Source organism: Antechinus flavipes, chromosome 4 (assembly GCF_016432865.1).
Source record: "Antechinus flavipes isolate AdamAnt ecotype Samford, QLD, Australia chromosome 4, AdamAnt_v2, whole genome shotgun sequence".
Classification (NCBI taxonomy): Eukaryota; Metazoa; Chordata; class Mammalia; order Dasyuromorphia; family Dasyuridae; genus Antechinus; species Antechinus flavipes.
This window is the reverse complement of record NC_067401.1, coordinates 187240026-187264561: the sequence shown is the minus strand read 5'-3', so window position 1 is coordinate 187264561 and position 24536 is coordinate 187240026. Positions and strand designations below refer to the sequence as shown.

General features: G+C 35.4%; 1 protein-coding gene across 8 annotated transcripts in view; it reads left to right on the top strand.

Moving 5' to 3' along the window:
• Window positions 1-24536, top strand: part of AGFG2 (ArfGAP with FG repeats 2) — a 59006-nt gene that overhangs the window by 3481 nt on the left and 30989 nt on the right. For 7 of the 8 annotated variants that reach the window (XM_051996012.1, XM_051996011.1, XM_051996009.1 and 4 more), the window contains exons 2-5: window positions 11797-11890; window positions 17470-17585; window positions 19114-19261; window positions 19693-19843. In XM_051996012.1, coding sequence (XP_051851972.1) covers window positions 11797-11890; window positions 17470-17585; window positions 19114-19261; window positions 19693-19843 — 509 coding nt within the window. The remainder of the gene's footprint in view (window positions 1-11796; window positions 11891-17469; window positions 17586-19113; window positions 19262-19692; window positions 19844-24536) is intronic. The other variant, XM_051996008.1, reaches the window with a different exon arrangement.

Below are 24536 nucleotides of genomic sequence, written 5' to 3'. Positions count from 1 at the left end.
TAAACAGGAATGGTGTTGTGCAGAATGTGGTGGGACTGACTTGTTTAATATTGACAAAAGTTATAACTGCCTAGGCATGGTCCAGAATATACAGCACTAAGCCTTGCTTCTAAGAGCTTAGTTTCAAGGAAACGGTGGAATTTCTGCATCTGGTTTTGGTTTTAAAGAAGATAGAGGAAACTTTTAAATCTATGTCTAAAAATGATAGATTTTTAGGGGAGGGATGGTTTAATTGTTGGAAAAGGAGCTTAATGATTGTTTCAGAAAAAATCACTTGACCACAAATGCTGAGAATAAAGTCACACTTATACTTCACAAAGGAAACAACCTGGATCAAGGTAAAGGTGAACTGGAGTGACCTTGAGCCTGGGGCAAGGCTAAATCTGAAATGGGGGAAAAAACTGAGGAAGACGCTATGGAGCTAAATTTTACCCTAAAATAGAAATAATTGACAGCTTTTTAAAGGAAGTGTACCAAGTTCTAGTTGTATATGGTTGGGAGAAAGGTGACTTGCTGAATAGATGTTGTGCCGATTCATATTTACAGAGAGGAGTCGGAGTGACAGCATTCATGTCAATTAAAATCAGCTTACATATTTTTTGACTTTTGTCAACTTTTGAAACTAGGTTCTTTTTCAGGGAAGGTAGATATTAAAGAAAAGTGGAAAATAAGCAGGGGGGAGGGGGGAAGGAAGAAGGGATTGGGGAGGATGTCCAAGAATAAAAACATTTAAAGATACTTGGCCGAGTCACTAAGTACAACACTGTTCAGGGAAGGGAAGTTTGGTTTTACTTTAAAAAGCCATTGTGCCTGAATTTTAAAAATCTGTTGGTCCTTTTCAGGAATACAGAATCTTGAGTAAACAGCAATATTGCCTAATGGTAAAAAAAAAAAAAAAAAAAAAAAAAACCTGAAAAGGTTGGATTGCAAACATGGTAAAGTTTGCTTTCTGATTGATGGATCCCAAAACAATTAACCTAGAGCTTTTAGGAGGGAGTTATGATAAAAGTATATCTGGAATTTTGAAAATTTCCTTTGAATATCTGTTTTGTTTTCCTGGTGGGAAATGTTGGGGTTTTTTTTTTCCCCCCTCCACTGTGGTTTTCATAAGGTTGAGATTGCAGTGTAAAATAGGAGGGGAAAGAGGAGAGAAGCACTGTGCTTAACACTAAAAAGATCTTTTAAAGATTTTTTTTTTTTAATCCTCACAATAACAAAAATAGTTGGAGGTAGTTGCCATCACCTCCATTTTACAGTTGAGGAAATTTGAGGCAAATAGACGTTAAGTGAATTGCCAGGTGTCACATAACTAATAAGTATCTCTGTCAAATTTGAATTCAGGTCTGACTGACTCCAGATCCAGCAACCTGTCCACTGTGCTGTTTTTAATGTAGTAGCCAGAAAGAAAGGCAAATGGGGTTGACTTTCTAAATTTATAAGAATGTTGACACAGTTGTCAGTCTTGAGTCTGACCTCCTTTTTAATTCTTTTTCTCTCTAACCCCACTCTGCAAACCTAATTTCTGAGTTCCAGATGTAGGTTCCATTTTTGTACCCCTAATATTTTGGAAAAGTTATTTTTCTTGCAGTGCCATTGTAGAGTGAATCTGCCCCTGAGGCTTGGAGTGAGAAGCAAGAAGTGCTCCATGTTTGTAAATGGGTGGTAATGGGTTAGTGAATTGTCTTAATAAAATAATAGAAAAGTGGAGTTAAAACATAATCCAGAGGACTGACTCCCTTTTTTTCTCTTGTTCTGGTTGCATCTCCTTCTGTAGTGGGAGGATGGACTTATGGTAACTTTTCTGAGAAAAGGATAGCTTTGGGTTTCCTTCAACTCCTCAATTTCCTTAATTCTACTAATCTAATGACTTATGAATAGAGCAAAGGAAAAATGTGCTTTTGTCTGCTTGAGGGCAATGGTACCCTCCCTACCCTTATAATTTACTAATTTACTGATTCTTAGAAATGTAATATTGGATAAAGACTTCGATTTAAATCTCACCTCTGAGATCAAATCTGCCCAATATAAGGGAAATCTTGGCTAAAGTACTGTAGTTTTATTGAAGGAAAGGTATAAACAATTAATAATTCAGTATTTTCCATGCATCTGAGCATGTTTGAAGGGAACTTTGTGGTTCCATTTGGTCCCATTCCTCTCACAGCACATTATCCTAATTTTCTGTGTGATTTTTATTTTGTTAGATTATTCAGTATAAATTAGCTTTTAAAAAGCAATAGAAGTAACTAAAGGGTTTTGCAGAAGTTTGTGATGACTGCGTATTTAAAATCAGCCGGAGTCAGGAATTCAGCTTAAGGGGAAAATCTTCACTCTTTATTGAAGTGAAGAGGTAAAAAAGGATTGCGATAGCAATATGGGCAAGAAGGATTGTGATAGCAATATGGGCAGCTGCGACAGGAAGCCAGCTAGCAGAGGGGATCTGAGCTGAAGGGCCGTTGCAATGGCAATGGGAACAGCTGTGTCAAGACGCAAGCCAGCAGTCTCTCCTTCCCTTTCCTTTTCCACTCCCCTGCCTCTACCCACCAAAATCGTCATTTCCTATACAACACATCAGGACTTGCAAACAAAGAGTGGGTGGGGCCATTCTTTCTCCAAGCATATATGTTAATAGAGTATGGTCCAATTACTATTTAGCCTCACGTGCTTGGGACCTCAGTGCATCAACTCGAGCTTCAGCCCATTACAGAAGTTGAAGATATACAAATGAACACTGCATAAGTCTAAAGATTTTTTTCAATGTATTGATCAATTAGCTTCCTCTTTCTCCCTCTCCCTCCCCTTTTTTTGGTCTTTAAAAGTACTATTTGTTATATGGGATGGATCTCTCAGAGTCAGGCTACATGGGAAAATTATGATGATGTAATAAGACAGATCAATAAGAACTTGATTCAAAAGACATGACTACAGGAAAAAGATATTGGATTTTGAGTTTATAGACTTAAGTTATAGAAAAGAGGATGCATATCACCTCTATTCTTGCTCTGAAGCTAGAAAAAGAAAGAAAAGACTATAAATTTATTAGCTTAAGAAAAAAAAAACTTTCAAAAAAATAAATAGCATTGAATCAAAACCAGGGTAGAAACTGGATTCTTCCTATAGAATTATTGGGAAGCAACATGTTGCTGCTATACCATTTAAGAGAGTCATGATGGATAAAACCAAGATGCAGAATCAGACTCAGACATTTTCAGACATGGCTAATGTGGGAATTGATTTTGCTGGACTCTGCATGTTGGTTACAAGAGTTTGGTTTCTTTTTTCTTTTTTTCAAATTGGGAGTGTAGGGCTGGAAGATTAGGGAAAAGGTGGCAAAAAAGGAAAGAAAAGCCATTGTAACATTTTAAAAGCACAGGAGGCCAGAAAAAATCATGTACAAGTCTGGAAGTTTTAAAAAGTACAAGTATTACATATTATACAGAAAGCCAAAAATATAAGTGCTGGCCTAGTTTAGCTGCAGTCCTGTCAACATATCCCTTTCCAAGTCTGAGATTAACTCTAAAGTGAGTCTCCTTTTTTCACAGAAGCAATCAGGATGTGTTTCTTTGGATACAAGTGTCCAAGGACAAAGGGTATTAATGCTACAAATCTGGTTCAACTGAAAGAAAAGGAGTGTGTAAATCTGAAGGGCACCTTTCATAGCCTTCTAGAACTGGTGCAAATGTATTTATATAATAGACTAAATAAGAGACCATCAAATATAATAGGCTGTCTGCTAGGTACTTCAGGTGCAATTTAGTATTTTATCTATTAATAAGGTAGGTGGAATGTGGTTGAGCTGAAACATATCTAATTTGATCATCAAACTAACCCTGGGAGGTAGGTGCTATTTTTATCATTATTTTATAGTTGAAGAGAGGTTAAGTGACTTGCTCAGGATCATGCAACTAACATATATTAAGAGATGGCATTTGAATTCATATATTCTTGGCTGCAGTCCAGTGCTGCGTATCAACTGTTGCCATCTAGGCTGTCAGTGACTGTCATCTTTGATTAGTTTGTCCAGTGCTAAAGTGATGGAGCATCATATTTAGAAAAGATTTTGACAAGACTTCAGAGTTGTTAAATATGAGAAAGTTTTCAATGTTAATTGATTTTTCAATACAAAACCAAGGGGCAGCTAGATAGTACAGTGGATAGAGCACCAGCCTTGAAGTCAGGAGGACCTGAGTTCAAATCTAGTCTCAGACACTTAACACTTCCTAGCTGTGTGACCCTGGGCAGGTCACTTAACCCCAATTGCCTCAGCAAATTAAAAAAAAAAATACAAAACCAAAATTAGTGAGTGGAAGTTAGAATTACGCAAGTTTTAGTGCTATATAAGGAAGATTCTCCTAGTGATTAGGGCTCTTTAACTATGGGATGAACTGCCTTGGTAAGAAGGAATTCATTGCTGTGAGTGGTAATTAAATAAAAACTGAGGTTCTTATAGTGGTGCGAGGGTTTTGTTGATCCTAGTTGTCTCTATTCCTGTATAGCTCCTTCTTGTCAGAAAAAAATAGTTGAGTTGTGATAATTGAGACATCAAAGACCCATAGATCATACATAGATAATAGAGCTAAAAGGAATTTCAGAAACCCCCTCCCTCCCAAAATGAGGTTAATTGACTTGTCCCCTAGTCAATTCAGAGGCAGGATTTGACCCCAGATCCTCTGATTCCAACACTTAACAATTTCCCTCAAATGATCTCTACTTTTTGTTAAAGAATGGGAAACAGATTAAACTGACTTTGCTTAGTGTGAAGCCAGGAATTGACATCCACTCTTTTGGGTGATAGAATCATAGAATTTAGATTTGAAAAGGACCTTGTTGGCCATCCAGTCTAACAAAGACAAAAATGGAACTATATTTGCTCTCCAGGAACTTAGGTTCTATCAGGAAAAAACAAAACAAAACAAAACTTATAGACATGTAAGTATATATTTTTAGTGGGAAAGCAATAGCAGCTGGGGGAATCAAGAAGAGCCATGGCACTTGAGAGAGTTGATCAGTTCCAGCCTCTGATTGAAGACCTCCAAGGAGGAGGAACATTCCATCTCCTCTAGCAAATACTTTGGGATAGCTCTAATTGTCAGGAAGTTTTCCCTGACATCAAGCCTAAATGTGGAAATACTTTGCAACTGCCACCTGGTTCCTGATTCTGCTGTCTGGGACTATATAGAACAAGTCTCAACTCTCTTCCATTCTTGATACTTGAATTTGGTTATCATTTCCTCTCCTCCCCCTTTTCCCCCTTCCTCCCCACCCCCCAAGCTCTTCTCTAGATTCGGTGTCTTCTATAACATAGACTCAAGACCATATATTATTGTAATTGCCTTCCTTTGAGCACAATTCCACTTATCAATGTCCTTACATTAATAAGAACTGGAATATAGTCCTCTAGAAGTGGTTGACCAAAGCAAAGTGTTTTGACACCATTATCCTCATTCATGAAAGCTGTGGCTTCCTTAATGGAACATAATAGCAATTTAGCTTTTTGATTGCCATATCACATACTACTGACTCATATTAAGCTTGAAGTCCATTAAAACTCATATCTTTTTCAGACAAAATGCTTTCCCCCCATTCTATATTAGTGAGGCTGGCTGTTTTAACCTAAATTTAAGAATTTACAATTATTCCCATTGAATTTGCCTTTCAAAATAGATTTTGGTTATTTTCATTTGTTTGCTGTTGATGTTTGCTTTTACATATATCCTAGTTCTCCCCCCTTCTCCACCCCCCATAGTCTTCATTTTTTCTGAAGCTGTATATACAGCTATTATATAATAATATGTTATATATTATTATATTTGTTATTATATAATAACAAAGAATTTTGTTAAAAAGAGAGGAATGCAATGCAGAAATCTGTCATTAGATGCAATGCTCCTTACCTTTGACCTTCTCTCCACCTTTGTGAAAGAGAAGGCATTTTCTCATCTCTCTCTTTGAGGCTTAGCTTAGAATTATACAGATCTCTATTCAATTTAGTTTTCACTTTAGCACAGGGAGGATAGTGTTGGCTTTGGAGCCAGGAAAACCTGGGTTCAAGTCCCAACCTCTGATAATGCTGATATGATCCTGGACAAGTCATTTAGTCTGTTAAGTGTTCTAGACAGCTCTTTTAAGACAATAAATGCCAGTTCTTACTAACTCTTGAAGGATTCAGCTCCTTCTAAGTCTTGATTTTATTGCCATCTAATCTTTTCCACAAAAATAGTATGACATGCTTCGTTTTGCTAAAATCTAGTTTCTAATATACTAGTCAGTTGACAATTAACTCTTAACAAAGGAAATTATGTTAGTTTTGCCGGACTTGTTCTTGATGAAGCCTATATTGAATCTTTGTAATCCTTTGCTTTCGTTGTTTACTTTACAGTTTTGGCAGAAATTGAAGTCAAATTGAGTGGCCTCTGGTTCACAGATTCTTTTCACTTTTTCTGAAAATTGGGTCATGTGCTCTTTAGTTCTGAGGAGCTCTTTTTCCTGAATCTGTTATCTACCCAACCAATTTAATTCAATAAACATTTATCTAGTGCCTCCTATGGACAAGTGTCTGGAATTGCAAAGATGAAAAATAACAAAAGTCTCTGTCCTGAAGATTAGTTTACTTGGGTGGATAAAACTGTAAATAATTAAATATAATACAATATAGAGTATGAGAAGGACAGAGGAAAGATCTATGCAAAATATACAAGGAAAATATACACTTTTTTAGTGAGGAGGGAATGAATACTTAGGGAGGATGGTCAAGAGGTTCAGTCCTGAAGAGAGAGGTTTACTGGGGAGAGAGGGGAGAAGGGAGGTATAGAAATACCCAGAAATGTGTAACTCAAGACTTACAAGAGAAAGATCTTTTTATTTTTGAGGGGCCAACACCTGGTGAAAGGATAAAGCAAGGGAGAAAAACCTGTAGCATTTTATAGGAATAGCTAAAATGTTCTGAGAAGATGGAAACTAGAGTATTCCTGAAATGTGATCTAGGGATGTTCAGCATATCTGGGGCAGAACAAATATTATTGAAGTAAAGAATACTAGCGTCTCTATCCCTTAGATTCAGAAAAATACAAAAGAATTTTATATTAAACTGACTCTCCATTATTACTTGCTTTACAAGTATATAAAATGTGCATTTTTTTTCTTCTTCCCATTACCTTGCTAGAGACATAGGATATACTATCATTAAATTTGTTAAAGTATTGATTTTAAGTATTTCCTTCTTTCTTTTTTTTATTACATATTTTGCTATTATGTCTTTTTTATTTCCCAGTGTGTTCTCCTTCCCCCACCTATGGAGCTATCCCTTATAACAAAGAATAAAATATAGGAAAGGGAAATATTTTTCAACTAATTAACCAATACATCAATAACAGTCATTTTTTCCCCCATTATATTTCATTTTTTAAAAATTATTTTCCATTCTAAATTCTCTCCCTACCCCTAACCCCTTCCCCATCATTGAGAAGATAAGTAATACCTCTTATAAATGTGAAGTTGTGCAAAACATTTCCCATATTACCCATGTTATAGGGAGTCAGGGGGCAGGGGGAAGGGGAGTAGAAAAGGTGTGTCAAGAAAAATAAAGTGGAAAAAACTATGCCTCTTTTCACTAAAAGTTTATCAGTTCTCTGGAAGTTGATAGTGCTTTTCATCAGAATCCTTTGCAGTTATCATAGATCATTATATTGATCGTAATCACTAAGCCTTTTCCAGAACTGTTTTTTTGGCCTCAAAAAAATACTATCCTAACAGCCATATGGTCTCCACAGGGCTCCTTTGACTGTAGTTGAACTCCCAGGGAGTAAACAGCCCACTACAGTTATATAACCATCTCCATTAAAAGCATGGTTCTGTTTTCCACCAATGAAGAGGAAATTAGAGCAATAATTAGGAGTTACTTTGCCCAACTTTATGCCAATAAATTTGATAACTTAAGTGAAATGGATGACTACCTTCAAAAATATAGGCTACTCAGATTAACAGAGGAAGTAAATTGCTTAAATAGTGCCATTTCAGAAAAAGAAATAGAACAAGCTATTAACTCCCTAAGAAAAAATCCCTAGGACCAGACGGATTTACATGTAAATTCTACCAAACATTTAAAGAACAATTAACTCCAATGTTATATAAAATATTTGAAAAAATGAGGAATGAAGGAGTCCTTTTATGACACAGACATGGTATTGATACCTAAACCTAGGTTGAAAACTGAGAAAGAAAATTATAGACCAATCTTCCTAATGAATATTGATGCAACAATCTTAAATAAAATATTAGCAAAAAGATTACAGAAAATCATTTCCAGGATAATACACCACGACCAAGTAGGATTTATACCAGGAATGCAGGGCTGATTCAATATTAGGAAAACTGTTAGCATAATTGACTGTATCAATAGCCAAATTAACAAAAACCATATGATCATCTCAGTAGATGCAGAAAAACTATTTGATAAAATCCAATATCCATTCCTTTTAAAAGCACTTGAAAGTATAGGAATAAATGGGCTTTTCATTAAAATAGTAGCATCTATTTAAAACTGTCAGTAAGCATCATATGTAATGGGCATAAACTGGAACCATTCCCAACAAGATCAGGAGTGAAACAAGGTTGCCCACTATCATCATTACTATTTAATATTGTATTAGAAACACTAGCTTCGGGAATAAGAGTTGAGAAAGAGATTAAAGGAATTAGAGTAGGTAATGAGGAAACCAAATTATCACTTTTTGCAGATGATATGATGGTATACTTAAAGAACCCCAGAGATTCTACTAAAAAGCTATTAGAAACAATCCACACCTTTAGCAAAGTTGCAGGATATAAAATAAACCCACGTAAATCATCAGCATTCTTATATATCAGTAACAAAATCCAACAGTTAGAGATATAAAGAGAAATTCCATTTAAAGTAACTGCCGATATTATAAAATGTTTGGGAATCTGTCTGCCAAGGGAAAGTCAGGAACTATATGAGCAAAACTACAAGACATTTTCCACAAAAAATAAAGTCAGATCTAACCAAATGGAAAAATATTAAGGTGCTCTTGGATAGTTCGAGTGAATATAATATGACACTACTACCTAAACTAATCTATTTATTTAATGCTATACCAGTCAGACTCCCAAAAAATTATTTTAATGACCTGGAAAAAATAACAACAAAATTCATCTGGAAGAACAAAAGGTCAAGACTTTCAAGGGAACTAATGAAAAAAAAATTAAATGAAAGTGGCGTAGAAGTGAAAGACTTATAACTATATTACAAAGTAGCAGTCACCAAAACCATTTGGTATTGGCTAAGAAATAACTAGTTGATCAGTGGAATAGGTTAGGTTCATAAGACAAAATAGTCAATAACTATAGCAATCTAGTGTTTGACAAACCCAAAGACCCTAGCTTTTGGGATAAGAATTCACTGTTTGACAAAAACTGCTGGGAAAATTGGAAATTAGTAGGCATTGATCCACACTTAACACTGTACACCAAGATAAGGTCAAAATGGGTTCATGATCTAGGTATAAAGAATGAGATTATAAATAAATTAGAAGAACATAGGATAGTTCACCTCTCAGACCTGTGGAGGAGGAAGGAATTTATGACCAAAGAAGAACTAGAGATCATTATTAAAAACAAAATAGAAAACTTTGATTGTATCAAATCAAAAAGCTTTTGTACAAATAAAACTAATGCAGACAAGATTAGAAGGGAAGCAATAAACTGGGAAAATTTTTATAATCAAAGGTTCTGATAAAGGCCTCATTTCCAAAATATGTAGAGAATTGACTCTAAGAAATCAAGCCATTTTCCAATTGATAAATGGTGAAAGGATATGAACGGACAATTTCTGGATGAAGAAATAGAAACTATTTCCAGCCATGTGAAAAGATGCTCCAAATCATTATTATTCAGAGAAATGCAAATTAAGACAACTCTGAGATACCACTACACACCTGTCAGATTGGCTAGAATGATAGGAAAAGATAATGCTGAATGCTGGAGGTGATGTGGGAAAACTGGGACACTGATACATTGTTGGTGGAATTGTGAATAAATCCAACCATTTTGGAGAGCAATTTGGAACTATGCTTAAAAAGTTATCAAACTGTATATACCCTTTGATCCAGCAGTGTTACTACTGGGCTTATATCCCAAAGAAATCTTAAAGAAGGGAAAGGGACCTGTATGTGCCAAAATGTTTGTGGCAGCCCTCTGTAGTGGCTAGAAACTGGAAATTGAATGGAAGCCCATCAACTGAATACTGAATAAGTTGTGGTATATGAATGTTATGGAATATTAATTCTGTAAGAAATGACCAGCAGAATGATTTCAGAAAGACCTGTAAAGACTTGCATGAACTGATGCTGAGTGAAATGAGCAGGACCAGGCGGTCATTATATTCTTAAAAAACAATACTTTATGATGATCAATTCTGATGGACATGGCTCTCTTCAACAATGAGAGGAACCAAATCAGTTCCATTTGTTCAATAATGAAGAGAACCAGCTACATCCAGTGAAAGAACTATGGGAAATGAGTGTGAACAGCAACATAGCATTTCCACTCCCTCTGTTTTTGTCCACTTGCATTTTTGATTTCCTCCTCAGGTTATTGTTACCTTGTGTCTTAGTCTGATTTTTCTTGTACAGCAAAATAACTGTATGAGTATGTAAACATATATTGTATTTAACATATTCTTTAACATATTTAACATATATGGGTCTATCTGCCATCTAGGAGAGGGAATGGGATGAAGGAGGGGAAAAGTTTGAACAGAAGATTTTGCAAGGGTTAATGCTGAAAAAATTACCCATGCCTATATCTTGTAAATAAAAAATTATTAAAAAAAAAAAAGCATGATTCTAGCTTCCTATCATATCCACACAGTCTTGACAGTATATAGATTTCTATATGTAAGAAAGGGGAGGCACATGCATTCTATTCTGTTCTTTAACATCAAACTTTTGACCAAGGTTTTGGGGAATTGGATCTGAAATGGTTCCTCTAACTTATTCCTTTGCCTCTGTTACCTCTATGCTTTAAAATATTTTAGGAGTAGAATAGGAAAAAAATTCTTTTCCTTTAAGAAAATAAATTAGTACCCCATTCTCTGCCCCAAGGGATAATTTTCTTATTAGAATAACAGGACTAGTAGGACTAGTAAAAGGAGAGCTATTATGTCTTTCCTGTTAGAGCACTTCCCCATAGGAGAACTGGTTTTGTGACTTAAAGAAAATATTGTCCCATTGGCCATGTGGTCTCTACAGGGTTCCTTTGACCATAGTTGAACTCCCAGGGAGTAAACAGCCCACAGCAATTATATAAGCATCTCCATTAAAAGCATGGTTCTAGCTTCCTACAGACATATAAAGGCTTTTAGATCTTTCTGGATTAGAATAGGTACCCTAGTGTAAGATCTGATAATGAAGAAGGCTGGAGAAAGACCCCTACCTGCTGTGAGGACCTCAAAAGTGGAGATGGGAGAAGGATAGGTAGAGAAAAGACAAACTGAGAAAAATGGAAATTGGTTGTCCTGCTCTAAGAAGTGTTTTATAGTTCATAGGTAGAACACTAGTGATGTTGATCTGCCAGTCTGCAGGAAAAAAAGATAAGCAGGTTGTTTCCTCTTCAGAGTGACAGATCCTTAGATGTTCTTGGCTATTGTTTTCTAAACCTTTCTAGCAGGCTTCAAAATCTTCCTTCTTCTCTTCCTTCCATAATGTTTTCATTGTTTTCTCTCTGCTTTTAAATAGCCTGGCAGTGCTAACCACATATCTTATCTTGCCTTTCCTCATACAGGAGAGGTCTGAATCCTCCTCACCGAGTCAAGTCCATCTCCATGACAACCTTTACAGAGCCTGAAGTGATATTCCTCCAGTCTCGTGGAAATGAGGTGAGATGACACAGATAAAATATATTAGAAGGCCTTAGAGGCTTGAAGCTTGCTACAAAGGATTTCTGTGTTTCTGAAGTTAGTATATATATTATTTCTTTTGGTTAAAATTTTCTTGTCTATTTTGGGGGGAAGGACAAAATTTTTTTCTTCTGAATTTAAACATACACAAAAGAATATTTCCATACACATAGCTCAATATAAAAAGATGATTTTATGTGAAATTAAACTCTATTTTAGACACAACAAAATTTGCGTGTTACCTGCTTTCAGACTACCTTGCTTATCGGTTTCCTTTAGCATTTCTTCTTTTCTGTATATTTTAAAAAATAAATGGTCCTTATTTTTTTGGTATCAGTAGTGCTATTCCTTCTGGAATTCCTTCTTACCTTTTTTCCTCTTACCCCTTAAATTAACTGAAAGAAAGATGAAAAAAATTATGTAACAAATAAGCATAGTTAAGCAAAACAAATCCACATAGTGGCCATGTCCAAAATCTGTTTCTGAATCTCGTGTCCATTACTTCTTGGGAGATGGGTAAAGATGTTTCATGATAGATCCTCCAGAGATAGTCATTAATTTGCTCAGAATTCTTACGTCTTTCAAAGTTTTGTGTTTTTTTTTTTTAATATTATCATTTATAAATTCTCCTGGTTCAGTATATTTCACTCAGTGTATCAATTCATGCTTAACCAGTATTCTCTATCATTTTTTTGTAATTTTTTTATAGTGCATTCTAATAAGCAGGTAGATGGCAGAGTGGCTAGAATGCAGGTCCTGGAGTCAAGAAAACTCATCTTGCATGAATTCAGATCTGGTCTCAGAGACTATTAAATCTTATGCAACCTTAGCAAGGCACTTGATCCTTTTTGCTCCATTTTCTTTATCTGGAGAAGAAAACAGCAAATCACTACAGAATCTTTGTCAAGAAAACCCCAAATGGGGGTCATGAAGAGTTGGGCATGATTTGGGAAAAGACTGAACAGCAATTTTCTAATACATTCTTATACCATAATTTGTTAGGATGCCCCAATTATCTAAGAGGCAATTTAAAGTGTACCTTTTTAGTTTCTATGTTTTTTTTTTCTTATAATCTTTTAGCATCTAAGAGTTTGTGATAATTTCCTCTTTAATCTTCCTCCTTCTTAATCCTCATCTCTTCCTATTTTGTGTAGTTTCATGTATTCTTACATCAGATTCATCTGTGTGTTCAGCACAATACTGTTCTGTCACATTTATGTAGTGTGTAGTATTCATTTATTCTTCATTTTCTGGGCCTCCCTTATTTTTTGAAATCTCCAAAAGAGCTTAATATTTTTGTACATCTACTTAATCATTTTATTAAATGCCCATTATATGTTCAGCACTCTTCGCTGCTTCTAATTCCCTCCTCTCATTCACCCTCCCTTTCCCTTCTGTTTTCCTGTTGAGTGAACAATAATTCTGTACTCAGCTCTGTGGAGGTGGGAGTAGGGGTGGGGATGAAGGTGTGTGATTTCCTTCTTTTGAAGAGTTCAGTTAAGAGTTTGGTTCCAGTGTCAACTGCTCCCTTTCTCCTCAGTCCTCTCATGTATATAGATATTTACTTGTATACCCTGATTTTGTGAGATAATTTTATTTAATCTTCCTTTCTCTTCCCCAGTCCCCCAAGGTATTTCTCTTCTCTTTGCACTCTTTCCTTCAGATCAGTAATACAGAATAGAACCATTCCTAGACCATGTCTATTTAAATTCTCTCTTTGGATCAGGATGAGAGTATATGTATATCTCCCCATTTTTTATCATCGTTATCATTTGATATTGTTCAATCATGTCTACTTTTTCATCTTGCTCTTTAGTTTTGTATTTCAACTTCAGAGTTTCACCAGTATTCTGATCTTTTCATCAGGAATGCTTGGAAGTGCTCTATTTAATTAAAAGTATTTTTCCCCCTATAATATTATACTCAGTTTGGATACAGGGGAGGGGGGCAGGGGGAGGAGAGAGAGGGGACAGGGTAAATTATTCATGACTATAAGCCTATATCCTTTGGCTTCTGAAATGTTTTCCTGATTTTCTACTTTTTTTATAGTGATGCCTAATAAAATGTGTATGATCTTTGGTACTTAAGTTCTCTTTCTGGTTGCTTGTAGTATTTTTTCTTTGACCTGGAAGCTTTGGATTTTGGCTATTATATTTCTGAGAGTATTTGTTGGGGGGCTTCTTTCAGGAGGTGACTAGTGGATTCTTTTAATTTCTTGTTTGACCCTCTGGTTCCAAGATATACTTCATAGAGGTTACCTTTCTTTAAGTAAATTTAAGAGTAAGAGGAGAAAAGGGAAATTCCAGAAGGACTAGCAATAATGATATCCAAAAAAAAAATTTAAGGACCATTTAATTATTTTTTTTAAATACACAGAAGAAATTCTAAAGAAAGCATAAACAAGCAGGGAAGTCTTGAAAGTAACATGCAAATTTTGTGGGGGGTTTTTAAAGAAGTAGTCTGAAATGAAGTTTTCTTGTACAGCATGATAATTGTGGAAATATGTGTAGAAGAATTGCACATATTTAACATATATTGAATTACTTGCCATCTAAGGAAGGGGGTGGGAAGAAGGGAGTGAGAAAAGAAATTAGAGCACAAGATTTTGCAAGGGTGAATATTTGAAAACTATCTGTGCATATATTTCAAAAATAAAAAGCTTAAAAAAAAAAGATAAAATAAAGAGATCTGTTCTGATTCTGGGTTCTGAGCTGCATTGCTGCTGCTGCTGACTTCTGAACTTCTCTTTCTTGGTCTGCCCTATATCTTTGACCTAGGCAGGCAACAAAGCTGCCATTTCACAGTTGTCTTCATTTTTACCTAGTGGGGTTTGCAGTCCAAGTACTTCCTCGTTTTGTTCCATGCTGCATGTTCCTAGACAGAACCCATTCCCAATGTCCAAAGACTCTATTTGCCTCCCTTTGCTTAGCTATGCTGGACAAAGGTCTTTTTGTGACTTTTTCTGAATTTTTTCATCAAGATTCACTCTTATTTTTTAGATCTATTGGAGGAATTTGTGGATGAGAATTCATCACATTGCTTCCTACCACTCTGATATCTTGGCTTTGTCCAGTTTTGCAATAAGTTTTGATACTTGAGTGTTTTCCTCAGGGATTTTGAAGCAGGGCCATGCTCTATCCCTTTTTCATTTTTCTTAGGGTATATTGTGTGTGTCCAGGTACAGACATGGGAAAGTAGAAAAATCAGTCCCTTTGTAGAGAAACTCAAATTGTGTTTTCTGTAGATTTAAGTATAGAAGGTAGGCTGTTTTAAAATATTGGGTGAAAATCTTAACAACGTGTGATTTCTACTTTTTTGAGCGTAGTACTGATAAGGTGGGAGGATTGAGGCTAAGAGATCCCTTCTAGTCAATGTCGCAGATCCCTCAGAAAAAATTCTCAAACCCGAAATTTGTGTGGCAAAAGGGGATTTAACTAATCCCTAAGTTAGGGATTTTCAATTCAGTTCAAAATTGAATGAGATTACTTATCTTGGGAGTTTCCCTTACGGACAGAACGGTGTGCCCCTTCTAGAGGAGGGTTTGAGACTCCGAATCACTTTTCCCCCACAGATTAAAGGGGAAACAGTTTCAAGGTACCCCACCAAAGGTTAAAGGGGACACAATTTATATCAGTACAAATTCAAATTATTTAAGTTAATTCATTGCCAGAAGAAATAAGAAAAGGGGGAAATAGAGGCAGCTAGGTGGCACAGTGGATAGAGCACCAGCCCTGAAGTCAGGAGGACCTGAGTTCAAATTTGCTCTCAAACACTTAATACTTCTGTGTGACCCTGGGCAAGTCACTTAATCTCAGTTTCCTCAGCAAAAAAAAAGAAAGAAAGAAAGAAAAGGGGGGAATGTTTTAAAACATATATAGAAGAGAACAGAAGAAAGTTCAGAAGAGGACTGAGACAAGCAGGATAGTGCTGAGATTGCTGGGTTAAATGTAATATGTACTTTCAAAGAAAAAAATTGTAAATAATAGACACCGTGTCATGTACAGATTTTCCTATTTTTTATATGTGAAATTTTAGTGTTTATGTTTGATGTTTGTGAAGTTCATAATAAAAAAATAAAGTGATTTCATCATGCATAAACCTGAACTTTGAGAATCAATATTATTCCAAGGAGGCTGCATATGGTACAGTAGAAGTACATAACAGGTTTAGAGTACAAGGATCAGGTTTGTCTCTTGTTTCTTTTACTGATAAAGATATAAAAAGCTCCACTTCTGAATTGAACAGTAGGAATTCAAAATGTTATTTTTAAGCTTAAGAGATTCTTTGTCCTAACTCTGAAAGACCTTGCTGATAACAAGAATGTGAAATAGTTTCAGGAAGTTAAGACAGCTATCCTTTGTTTGAGGTTCCTTTTCTTTGAAGATGCTCTCTTCTTGGCTCTTCTGCAATCTATAAATTGTCTTAATTGATAACATTTTATTCCCTTTTGGTGTAAGGTATAAAATCCTCTTTGTGAAACTTATTCTTTGGGCAGAGTTATCTACATTTAAATTTTAACTTCTCTTTTGTAATTGTAGAATTTAAAAGGTTCATCTTGAGAATAATTGGCTTGATTGGAATTGTTTTTCTAACATCTTAACATCTAAACTCAACATCTAAATAACTAAACTTCTCTTGGCCTCAGTTTGCTCACCTATTAAATGAAAGGATTGGATTAGGTAGCCTCTTTAGAGATAGCAGTAATTTTGCCTTTATACAGGGAACTTTAGCTAATCCAGATACCCCAAACTGAAGGTAATAGGTATTGCTAATTTATTATTGTGTGACATGAAATTTCTGGGCTTTTTTTTTGGGGGGGGGGACAGTCAGATCCTAATCAAAACCTGATCATCACTCACAAGTACCCAATCCTGTGATTAGGTCAGAACTCTTATTAATCTGGGAAATTAGGTAAAGGTATGACTAAACTGTATTAAAAACCCACCCCTAAAAGAATTTTCCAAATAAGTATTGACTCATAAATTCTCCTATATCTCCTACATCTTTTTCTAGATTTAAGGTTCTTCTAGATTATGCTGCTGCATAATTCCAAAGAGATTGAAGCAAAGCTGAAATGTTTTTGTATAGACTTTGTGTCTCCTGTTGTGCCTAGGGCAGTGTCCTCTCTTAATAAATATTTGTTGAATTCACCTTCTTTTGCAAATAAATTCCTTCTCCTTCTTCAAGTAAGCCAATAGGTTTGTGGAATGCTAGTTAGTAAAAGTAAATAAGACGAATTTGGGATCACAAGGACAAGGGCCTCTCACCAATAGAGGCTTCATTATGCTGATAAATGTTCAATAGTTCTGGTGGGGGAAGGTAAAGAGGGACACTTTCATGATAGTTTTGAGTTTAATCTGTATATTAATATCTTCTCCATACTTTCTTAAGTCTAGACAGTCAGCAAAACAATAAATCAAGTCCTGCATCTCCTAATTTCCAAAGTATAAATGCTCACACTAAAAATTTTTCAGTTTGCTTCCGGTTGGAGGTATGTGTTTTTTAGTTCTAAGCTGTTTTCTTCACCTATGTTAACTGTCTCTGTTATTATACCACAGGTTTGCAGGAAGATCTGGCTGGGTCTTTTTGATTCACAAGCCTCCTTAATGCCAGACTCCAGGGACCCTCAAAAGGTGAAGGAGTTTCTTCAGGAGAAATATGAGAAGAAGCGATGGTAATCATGGAGGAGGGAGGAAACAGTTACCTAGATATGTGTGGTATATATTCTTCCTTTCTTTCCAGAAATGAATTTGGGGCTCCTCTGGAAGCTTAGGTTAAATAGTGAACCACAGCTAAGTCCTGTCATAATTCTACAGAATCTAAAGAATCAGTACGATAGTATTTCTTGTCCTTAGTCATTTATCACATACAGTTGGTGTTCTCAAGTTTAATGGAAGAAGTGGATTAGTTAGAATTGTGGGAGCATGTAGGCAGCAATGTATATTTATTCATACCAAATTGCTATCTTTTGTAGAGAGAGAGAAATTAGAGGCAAGTATTTTGCCAAGTGAAATCTGGAACTTCATTATGTTAATACTTTTTTAATGATATTAAATTTAACAGTATTTGCTTTATCCCTTATAAATAATTAGGGGTTATTACTGACAATTATTATTTTTTCAAAGAAGAAAATTTTTTCATATTGTAATATAAATTTTATTCTCTTCACATTTTTTTTCTTTTCAGTTTTGATTCCTAGTTGGAAGATAAGTGGGAGAATGCAGATTAATTTGAATAGGGTTAGTATTTTAGATGTTCCAAGGGACTTGATCTTCTGAACAGTATTTAACCAAACACTGATTTCATGGTTTCTGTGAACTTGAATGAGGGGAAAATTACATCTTGATTTTTACTAACCTCTCATTGAAGTTAGCCTTTCCTTTAATTATGAATATAGGCAATAAACATTATTTTGAGAAGGGGAGAACAAAGTATATACACAGAGGCAAGAGAGGATAATTAGAGATAGGAAAGATAAGAGCTGGAGTGACAAATGGAGATGCAGAATTGGGTGCTTAGGAATGATGATGTGACTGACATGATATGTGGGAAAAAGGCCTTAAGAATTAGAAGGGGAGATAAGTTCATATAAGAAAAAGTTGGGCAATTTCCATGTTGGCGAATATGGTAGTATTTCTCTCAGAATTCAGGTGATTCATTTTAGAGTAGGAGCTTGCTGAGAACCCAGGTGACAAATCCAGGTATTAGAATGAAGAAGGTGCTCATTATCATTATTGTCCTTATGTAGCTTCCTTGTCACTCAAATCATTTTTGTAGCAGTTGCATGACTACTGTCAGAAATATTCTAGGTCAGCAGGGTTGAGCTTAAATAAAAAGGGAGGCCACTAATCTCTCCCTACGGATCCTGACAGATTGCATATTAACTTAGTTTTGAGACATGTTATTTTTATTGTGTTTTTTTAAATTGTGTTAAATATTTCCCTATTACATTTAAACGTGCCTCACTTAAGGCTTCACATCTACAGGCTGCATGTTTTGACATCAATGTTGTAAAGGGCATCTTGCATTGATTAAGATGTTGGACTAGAAAATATCTAAATTCTTTTCCAACTCTGAAAACACCATGATTTACTTCAGATACTGCAATGTCTGCTTTCCTAGGAGTTGAAGGATCACATAAACTGGGGATACCATAAGGTGTTACTCCTTCTTGTTCTACTTAGACTGTTTGTTCCTTGAAGGTATGTCCCCCCAGACCAAGTCAAGGGGCCATCCCACACCAAAAGCAGCACTTCTACTCCCACCCAGGATTCTACTCCAGATGCAAAGCCCCTGAGGACTCTTCTTGGGGATCATGTGCCCTCTGTTGCCATTTCCAGCACTAACCAGGTAGGTGTCAGATATAAAAACTTAATTTGTAGATAGCATCTAAATAGGGTGAAGGAAAGTCAGAGCAGCCCTGGTGATTTTGCATTTGGAGGGAGCCATAGAAGGGCACTTAAGTTGTTACTTCTTCAGCAACTCGAGAAAGATAGGAATTTGATTGATAAAAGCTATGTTTGGATTATTGTGTTATTTGCTGACAGTGTTTCACTGAGACTATTGCCTTTTCTATATGAGCTTCAAAGCCTAAGATACTTTGTATTTAGATACTGGAATGTAAAGGAAAAAATCCTGTCTTGCTCCCTGGAATTTTTTCAACACAGAAACTACATGATTTCCAATGTACCTCTGTATTACAATAGTATGTAATTAGAGGAAGTCCTGGGAATTTTTCAGGGTTCTTGCCTCCATAATTGCAATAATTCATTCCTCCTTAGTCTGTTCCTCAGGCTCGGCTCTCCCAACATCCATGCTACCAACCACCCTCCCTCCCTTCAGTCAAGAAAGCTAGCACTGACCTTCTGGCTGATATTGGTGGAGACCCTTTTGCTGCTCCCCAACCATCATCGAATTTTGCTGTCTTTGGGGGTAAGTTGGGTCCAGAATTTAAAAAACAAAATTTCATGTATTCAAAATACATCAGGTCTAATAGAAGTCATTCCTTTGGGATAAATTGCCTTTTGTTTGGCCTTGGAATTGAATTCACGAATTAATATGGAAATCTGTTTAAAATGATTATATAGGTATAACCTATGTCAGATTGCTTGCTGTCTTGAGGAGGGGGAAGGTAAGGAAGAGAGAGAAAAAATTGAAATTTAAAATCTTACAAAAATGAATATTAAAAACTTTGTATAATTGGAAAAGTAAAATACTCTTGAGGGGAAAAAAAAGTTGTCATAACATTGGGAGCTGGTTGAGGTACTAAATAATTTAGGGGGAGGCACAAAATAAAAGGAGAAGGAATCCTAGAGCTTCCTCTTAAACTTCTGAAAATAATATTTAAATAAATAAATAAAAATATACTGAAGAAAACCACATTTTAAAAAATAAATTTGATGAAATGGAAAGAAAACAACTCCTTGAGAAATAGCATTGGTGAAATGGAAAGAGATCAATTCCTTAAAAAATAGAATTGGTGAAATTGGGAAAAAAATGTCCAATGAACAAAACAACTTCTTTAGATGTTCATTTGGCCAAATGGAAAAGGAGGCAAAATAGTCACCCAGATCCTGGTTATTCACCTGATTTTGGTGCCTTTGCTACCTGTTTTTCTATTTGTCTCTCTCCCCTTCACAAGCCAGACTTTTGAGAGAAAATTTTATACTCCTTACATCATCTCCTTCCACTCATTCCTCAACTTGCAGTTTCACTTTTCTCTCTATAATTCAACACATACTTTCCAAGGTCTTCAGTGATCACTTTACTGTTAAATCCAGTGACATTTTCTAGGTCCTTATCTTTCTTGAGTATTCAGCACTATTGATCATCCTCTCCTGTTTTTCTCTTTGGGTTTTTGTGACACTTCTTAAATCATAGTCTCTTTCTACTGACAAACCATTCATTTTTTTTTCCAGTTTAATCATTCTGCCTGCTTATGTGTAGATATACCTCATGGATTTGTTCTGGATCCCTCTTTCCTCCCTCCTTTTCTCTTGGTGATCTCTTTAGCTTCCATGTCTTCTCAACTATAATCTCTGTGCAGATGATTTCCAAATCTACCCATTCATTTCTCATTTCTTTTCAGAGTGCCTATCTTTTTTCTATGGGTTTACCTGACATATCTACCTGGATATCTCAAGTTCAACATATCTTACACAGAATCATTCATTATCTTTCTCTTGTACACATCCTTTCTCTTCCCAATCCTGCCAAGGGAGACACCATTCTTCTAATTGCTCAAATTTGCAATCTTGAAGTTATCTTAAATTCTCTTATACCTCCCTAACTCCATATTCCATTAGTGACCAATCATACCAATTCTTTTTGTTCAGTACATCTTGTATCAGTCCCTTTCTCTCAACTCATAATACAGCCAACCTAATCACATCTTGCTTGAATAGTAGCTTCCTAATGGATCTTTCTCCTTCAAGATATTTTTCCTTTCTAATCTGTCTTCCCATGCAGTTGACAAAATTGATATAATTATATAATTATACTATAAAATAATTGTTATTAAAGTACAGGGATAAACATGACACTTCTCTGCCCAGGAAACTCATTGGTTCCCCATTGCCTTAGGATAAACTACAAACTTTGACATTTAAATTCCTCCAATCTGCCTGCAGGCTTTTTATACTTTACTCCTCCACATGCTCTCTGTGCTCCCAACTGCCTTATTTAATATTTCCTGTACTCATTTGTCACTTCTATACTTTTGCAAAGACTTTATGTCTCCTATATTCAGGATGTACTTTCTTCTCATCTCCATCTCTTTGAATCCCTAGCTCTCTCCAAAGCTTAACTCAGGTGCCATTTCCTTTAAGATTTTTCCTAACTTCCATAGTTGTATAAAAATCCCCTCCTCCTTTACTGTTTTTTTTTATAGCCTACGTTTCTGGAAATATTGTGTTCCCCACTAGATTATAAATATCTTGAGAGAAATAATACTGCAGGGATTCTTGAACCTGCTTTATGTCCTAAAATCCTTGGGCAGTCTAAAGACTATAGACTTCTTCTAGGAATAATGTTTTTTTTTTTTTTTAATTTTTATTTAATAATTACTTTATATTGACACTCGTTTCTGTTCCGATTTTTTTCCCTCCCTCCCTCCACCCCCTCCCCTAGATGGCAAGCAGTCCTTTATATGTTGGATATGTTGCAGTATATCCTAGATACAATATATGTTTGCAGAACCGAACAGTTCTCTTGTTGCATAGGGAGAATTGGATTCAGAAGGTATAAATAACCCGGGAAGAAAAACTAAAATGCAGATAGTTCACATTCGTTTCCCAGTGTTCTTTCTTTGGGTGTAGCTGCTTTTGTCTGTCATTTATCAATTGAAACTCAGGTCTCTTTGTCAAAGAAATCCACTTCCATCAAAATATGTCCTCATACAATATCGTTGTCGAAGTGTATAATGATCTTCTGGTTCTGCTCATTTCACTTAGCATCAGTTCATGTAAGTCTCGCCAGTACTCTCTGTATTCATCCTGCTGGTCATTTCTTACAGAACAATAATATTAGGAATAATGTTTTTAAGAACATAAAATAAAATAGTATTAAAAGGACATCAGTTATACTAAGATATAGTTAATGTATTTTAAATTCTCAGACCTCATTTAGTAAAAGTGTGTTGATTGACTTAAAGATTAAACTAATGGTCAGACAATAATTTAAAGCATTGTGGGTGGTATCACGATTTAGGAAAGATACTAAAGGAGAAAGGAATTCGAGAAGATTATAATATCATATAGGGGATGATTAGCAGAGAAAGGAGATAACTTAGGGGAAATAATAGCAGTTTTTAAGGATTAAGGCTTGAGAAGCCTTTATGAAGGAAAGTAGTAGTGATAGCAGAAAAACTGTATTTAAATCTCATTCTAATGACAATTAATTCCTTGAGTGACTATGGGCAAATTATTTAACCTCTCAGTACTTTGATTTCCTTGTGCCTACCTTATAGAATTATTGTGAAATTCAAGTGAAACAATTTATATAAAGTGCTTTGCAAACCTTAAAGTAACATAAAAAAGGAAAAATAAACTATTGTATGAATGAAAGTAACCAAAACTTAACCAATATCAGTATTAAACTTGAGCTCCATTAAATGCCTTACCATAAAAATCCATAATAGAAAATAGTTAACTACAGGAAGATATAAAGAGTAATACCATAATGGTAAGATTTATGTTGTTTCTCAGCTTCACACAAATCTAACAGAAAGATAAACAAAATGGAAAATTGTGATGACTGTGTATTTAAAATCAGCCGGAGTCAGGAATTCAGGTTAAGGGAAAAAGCTTCAATCTTTATTGAAGTGAAGAGGTGAAAAAGGATTGTGATAGCAATATGGGCAAGAAGGATTGCGATAGCAATATGGGCAGCTGCGACAGGAAGCCAGCTAGCAGAGAGAGACCTGAGCTGAAAGGCCGTCGCAATGGCAATGAGAGCAGCTGAGTCAAAATGCCAGCCAGCAGTCTCTCCTTCCCCTTCCTTTTCCACTCCCCTGCCTCTACCCACCAAAATCGTCATTTCCTATACAACACATAAGGACTTGCATAAAGAGTGGGCAGGGGCCATTCTTTCTCCAAGCTTATATATTAATAGAGTATGGTCCAATTACTAGTTAGCCTCACGTGCTTGGGACTTCAGTGCATCAACTTGAGCCTCAGCCCATTACAGAAAATAAAGAATTGAACAGATTGTTGGAGAATCTAGAGCTAAAAGACACCTCCAAATGAGACTGCTTAGGCATATAAGTATTTTTTAACACTACATGAAACTTGTAGAGCAATCGAAAACAAATGTCAAAGACAGATTTAGTAAACACATCCTTTCAGAATGTAGCAATCAGTTCAGAGAGCATAAACAAAAAACACAGACACAAATGGAAACTTAATAGTGAACTCCTAAATAATGAGTGGATCAAAGAACAAATAGGAACAACAATTATTTGGCGGGGAGGGAAAGAGCATGAGAGATAATAAAACAAAGTACCAAAATTCTTAGATGGAGTTAAAGCAGTCTCAGGAAAAGCATATCTCTACAGACATATATTTGCAAAATAGAAAAAGGTGGGATTAATGAAGTGAGTATGCTTTTTTTTTTTAAGCTAGCAAATTAACAAACTTAAAATAAACACAAAAGAGGAGATATTAAAAATTAAAGGAGAAATAGATAAAACTGGACCAAAAAACTATAGAAATGACCAGTAAAACTAAAAGTTTGTTCTTTGAAAAAACTAATGAAATCGGTAAATTTTTAGCCAGTCTGATTAAAAAGAAAACAAATCAGCAACTTAGCAAATTGTTATTACAACAAAACCAGGAGAAATAAAAAGTATGATCACTATTGTGTACAGGTAGTTTTATTCTAATAAAATGAAATACAAAAGAAATACAGGAAGACCTTCAAAAATATTAAAAAATATAAAAGATCCAAACAGAACACCAAATATTAATCTTAGAAAAAGAAATAGAAGTAGCAATAAAGGAATTACTATAGGAAAAAAAATCATTATCCTGTTGAATTCATAGGAGAATTCTATTAAACTTGCATTTAGTACCATTCCTATACAAATTCTCAAAAACAGGGAAAGAAAACATCCTACCAGAGAAGACAG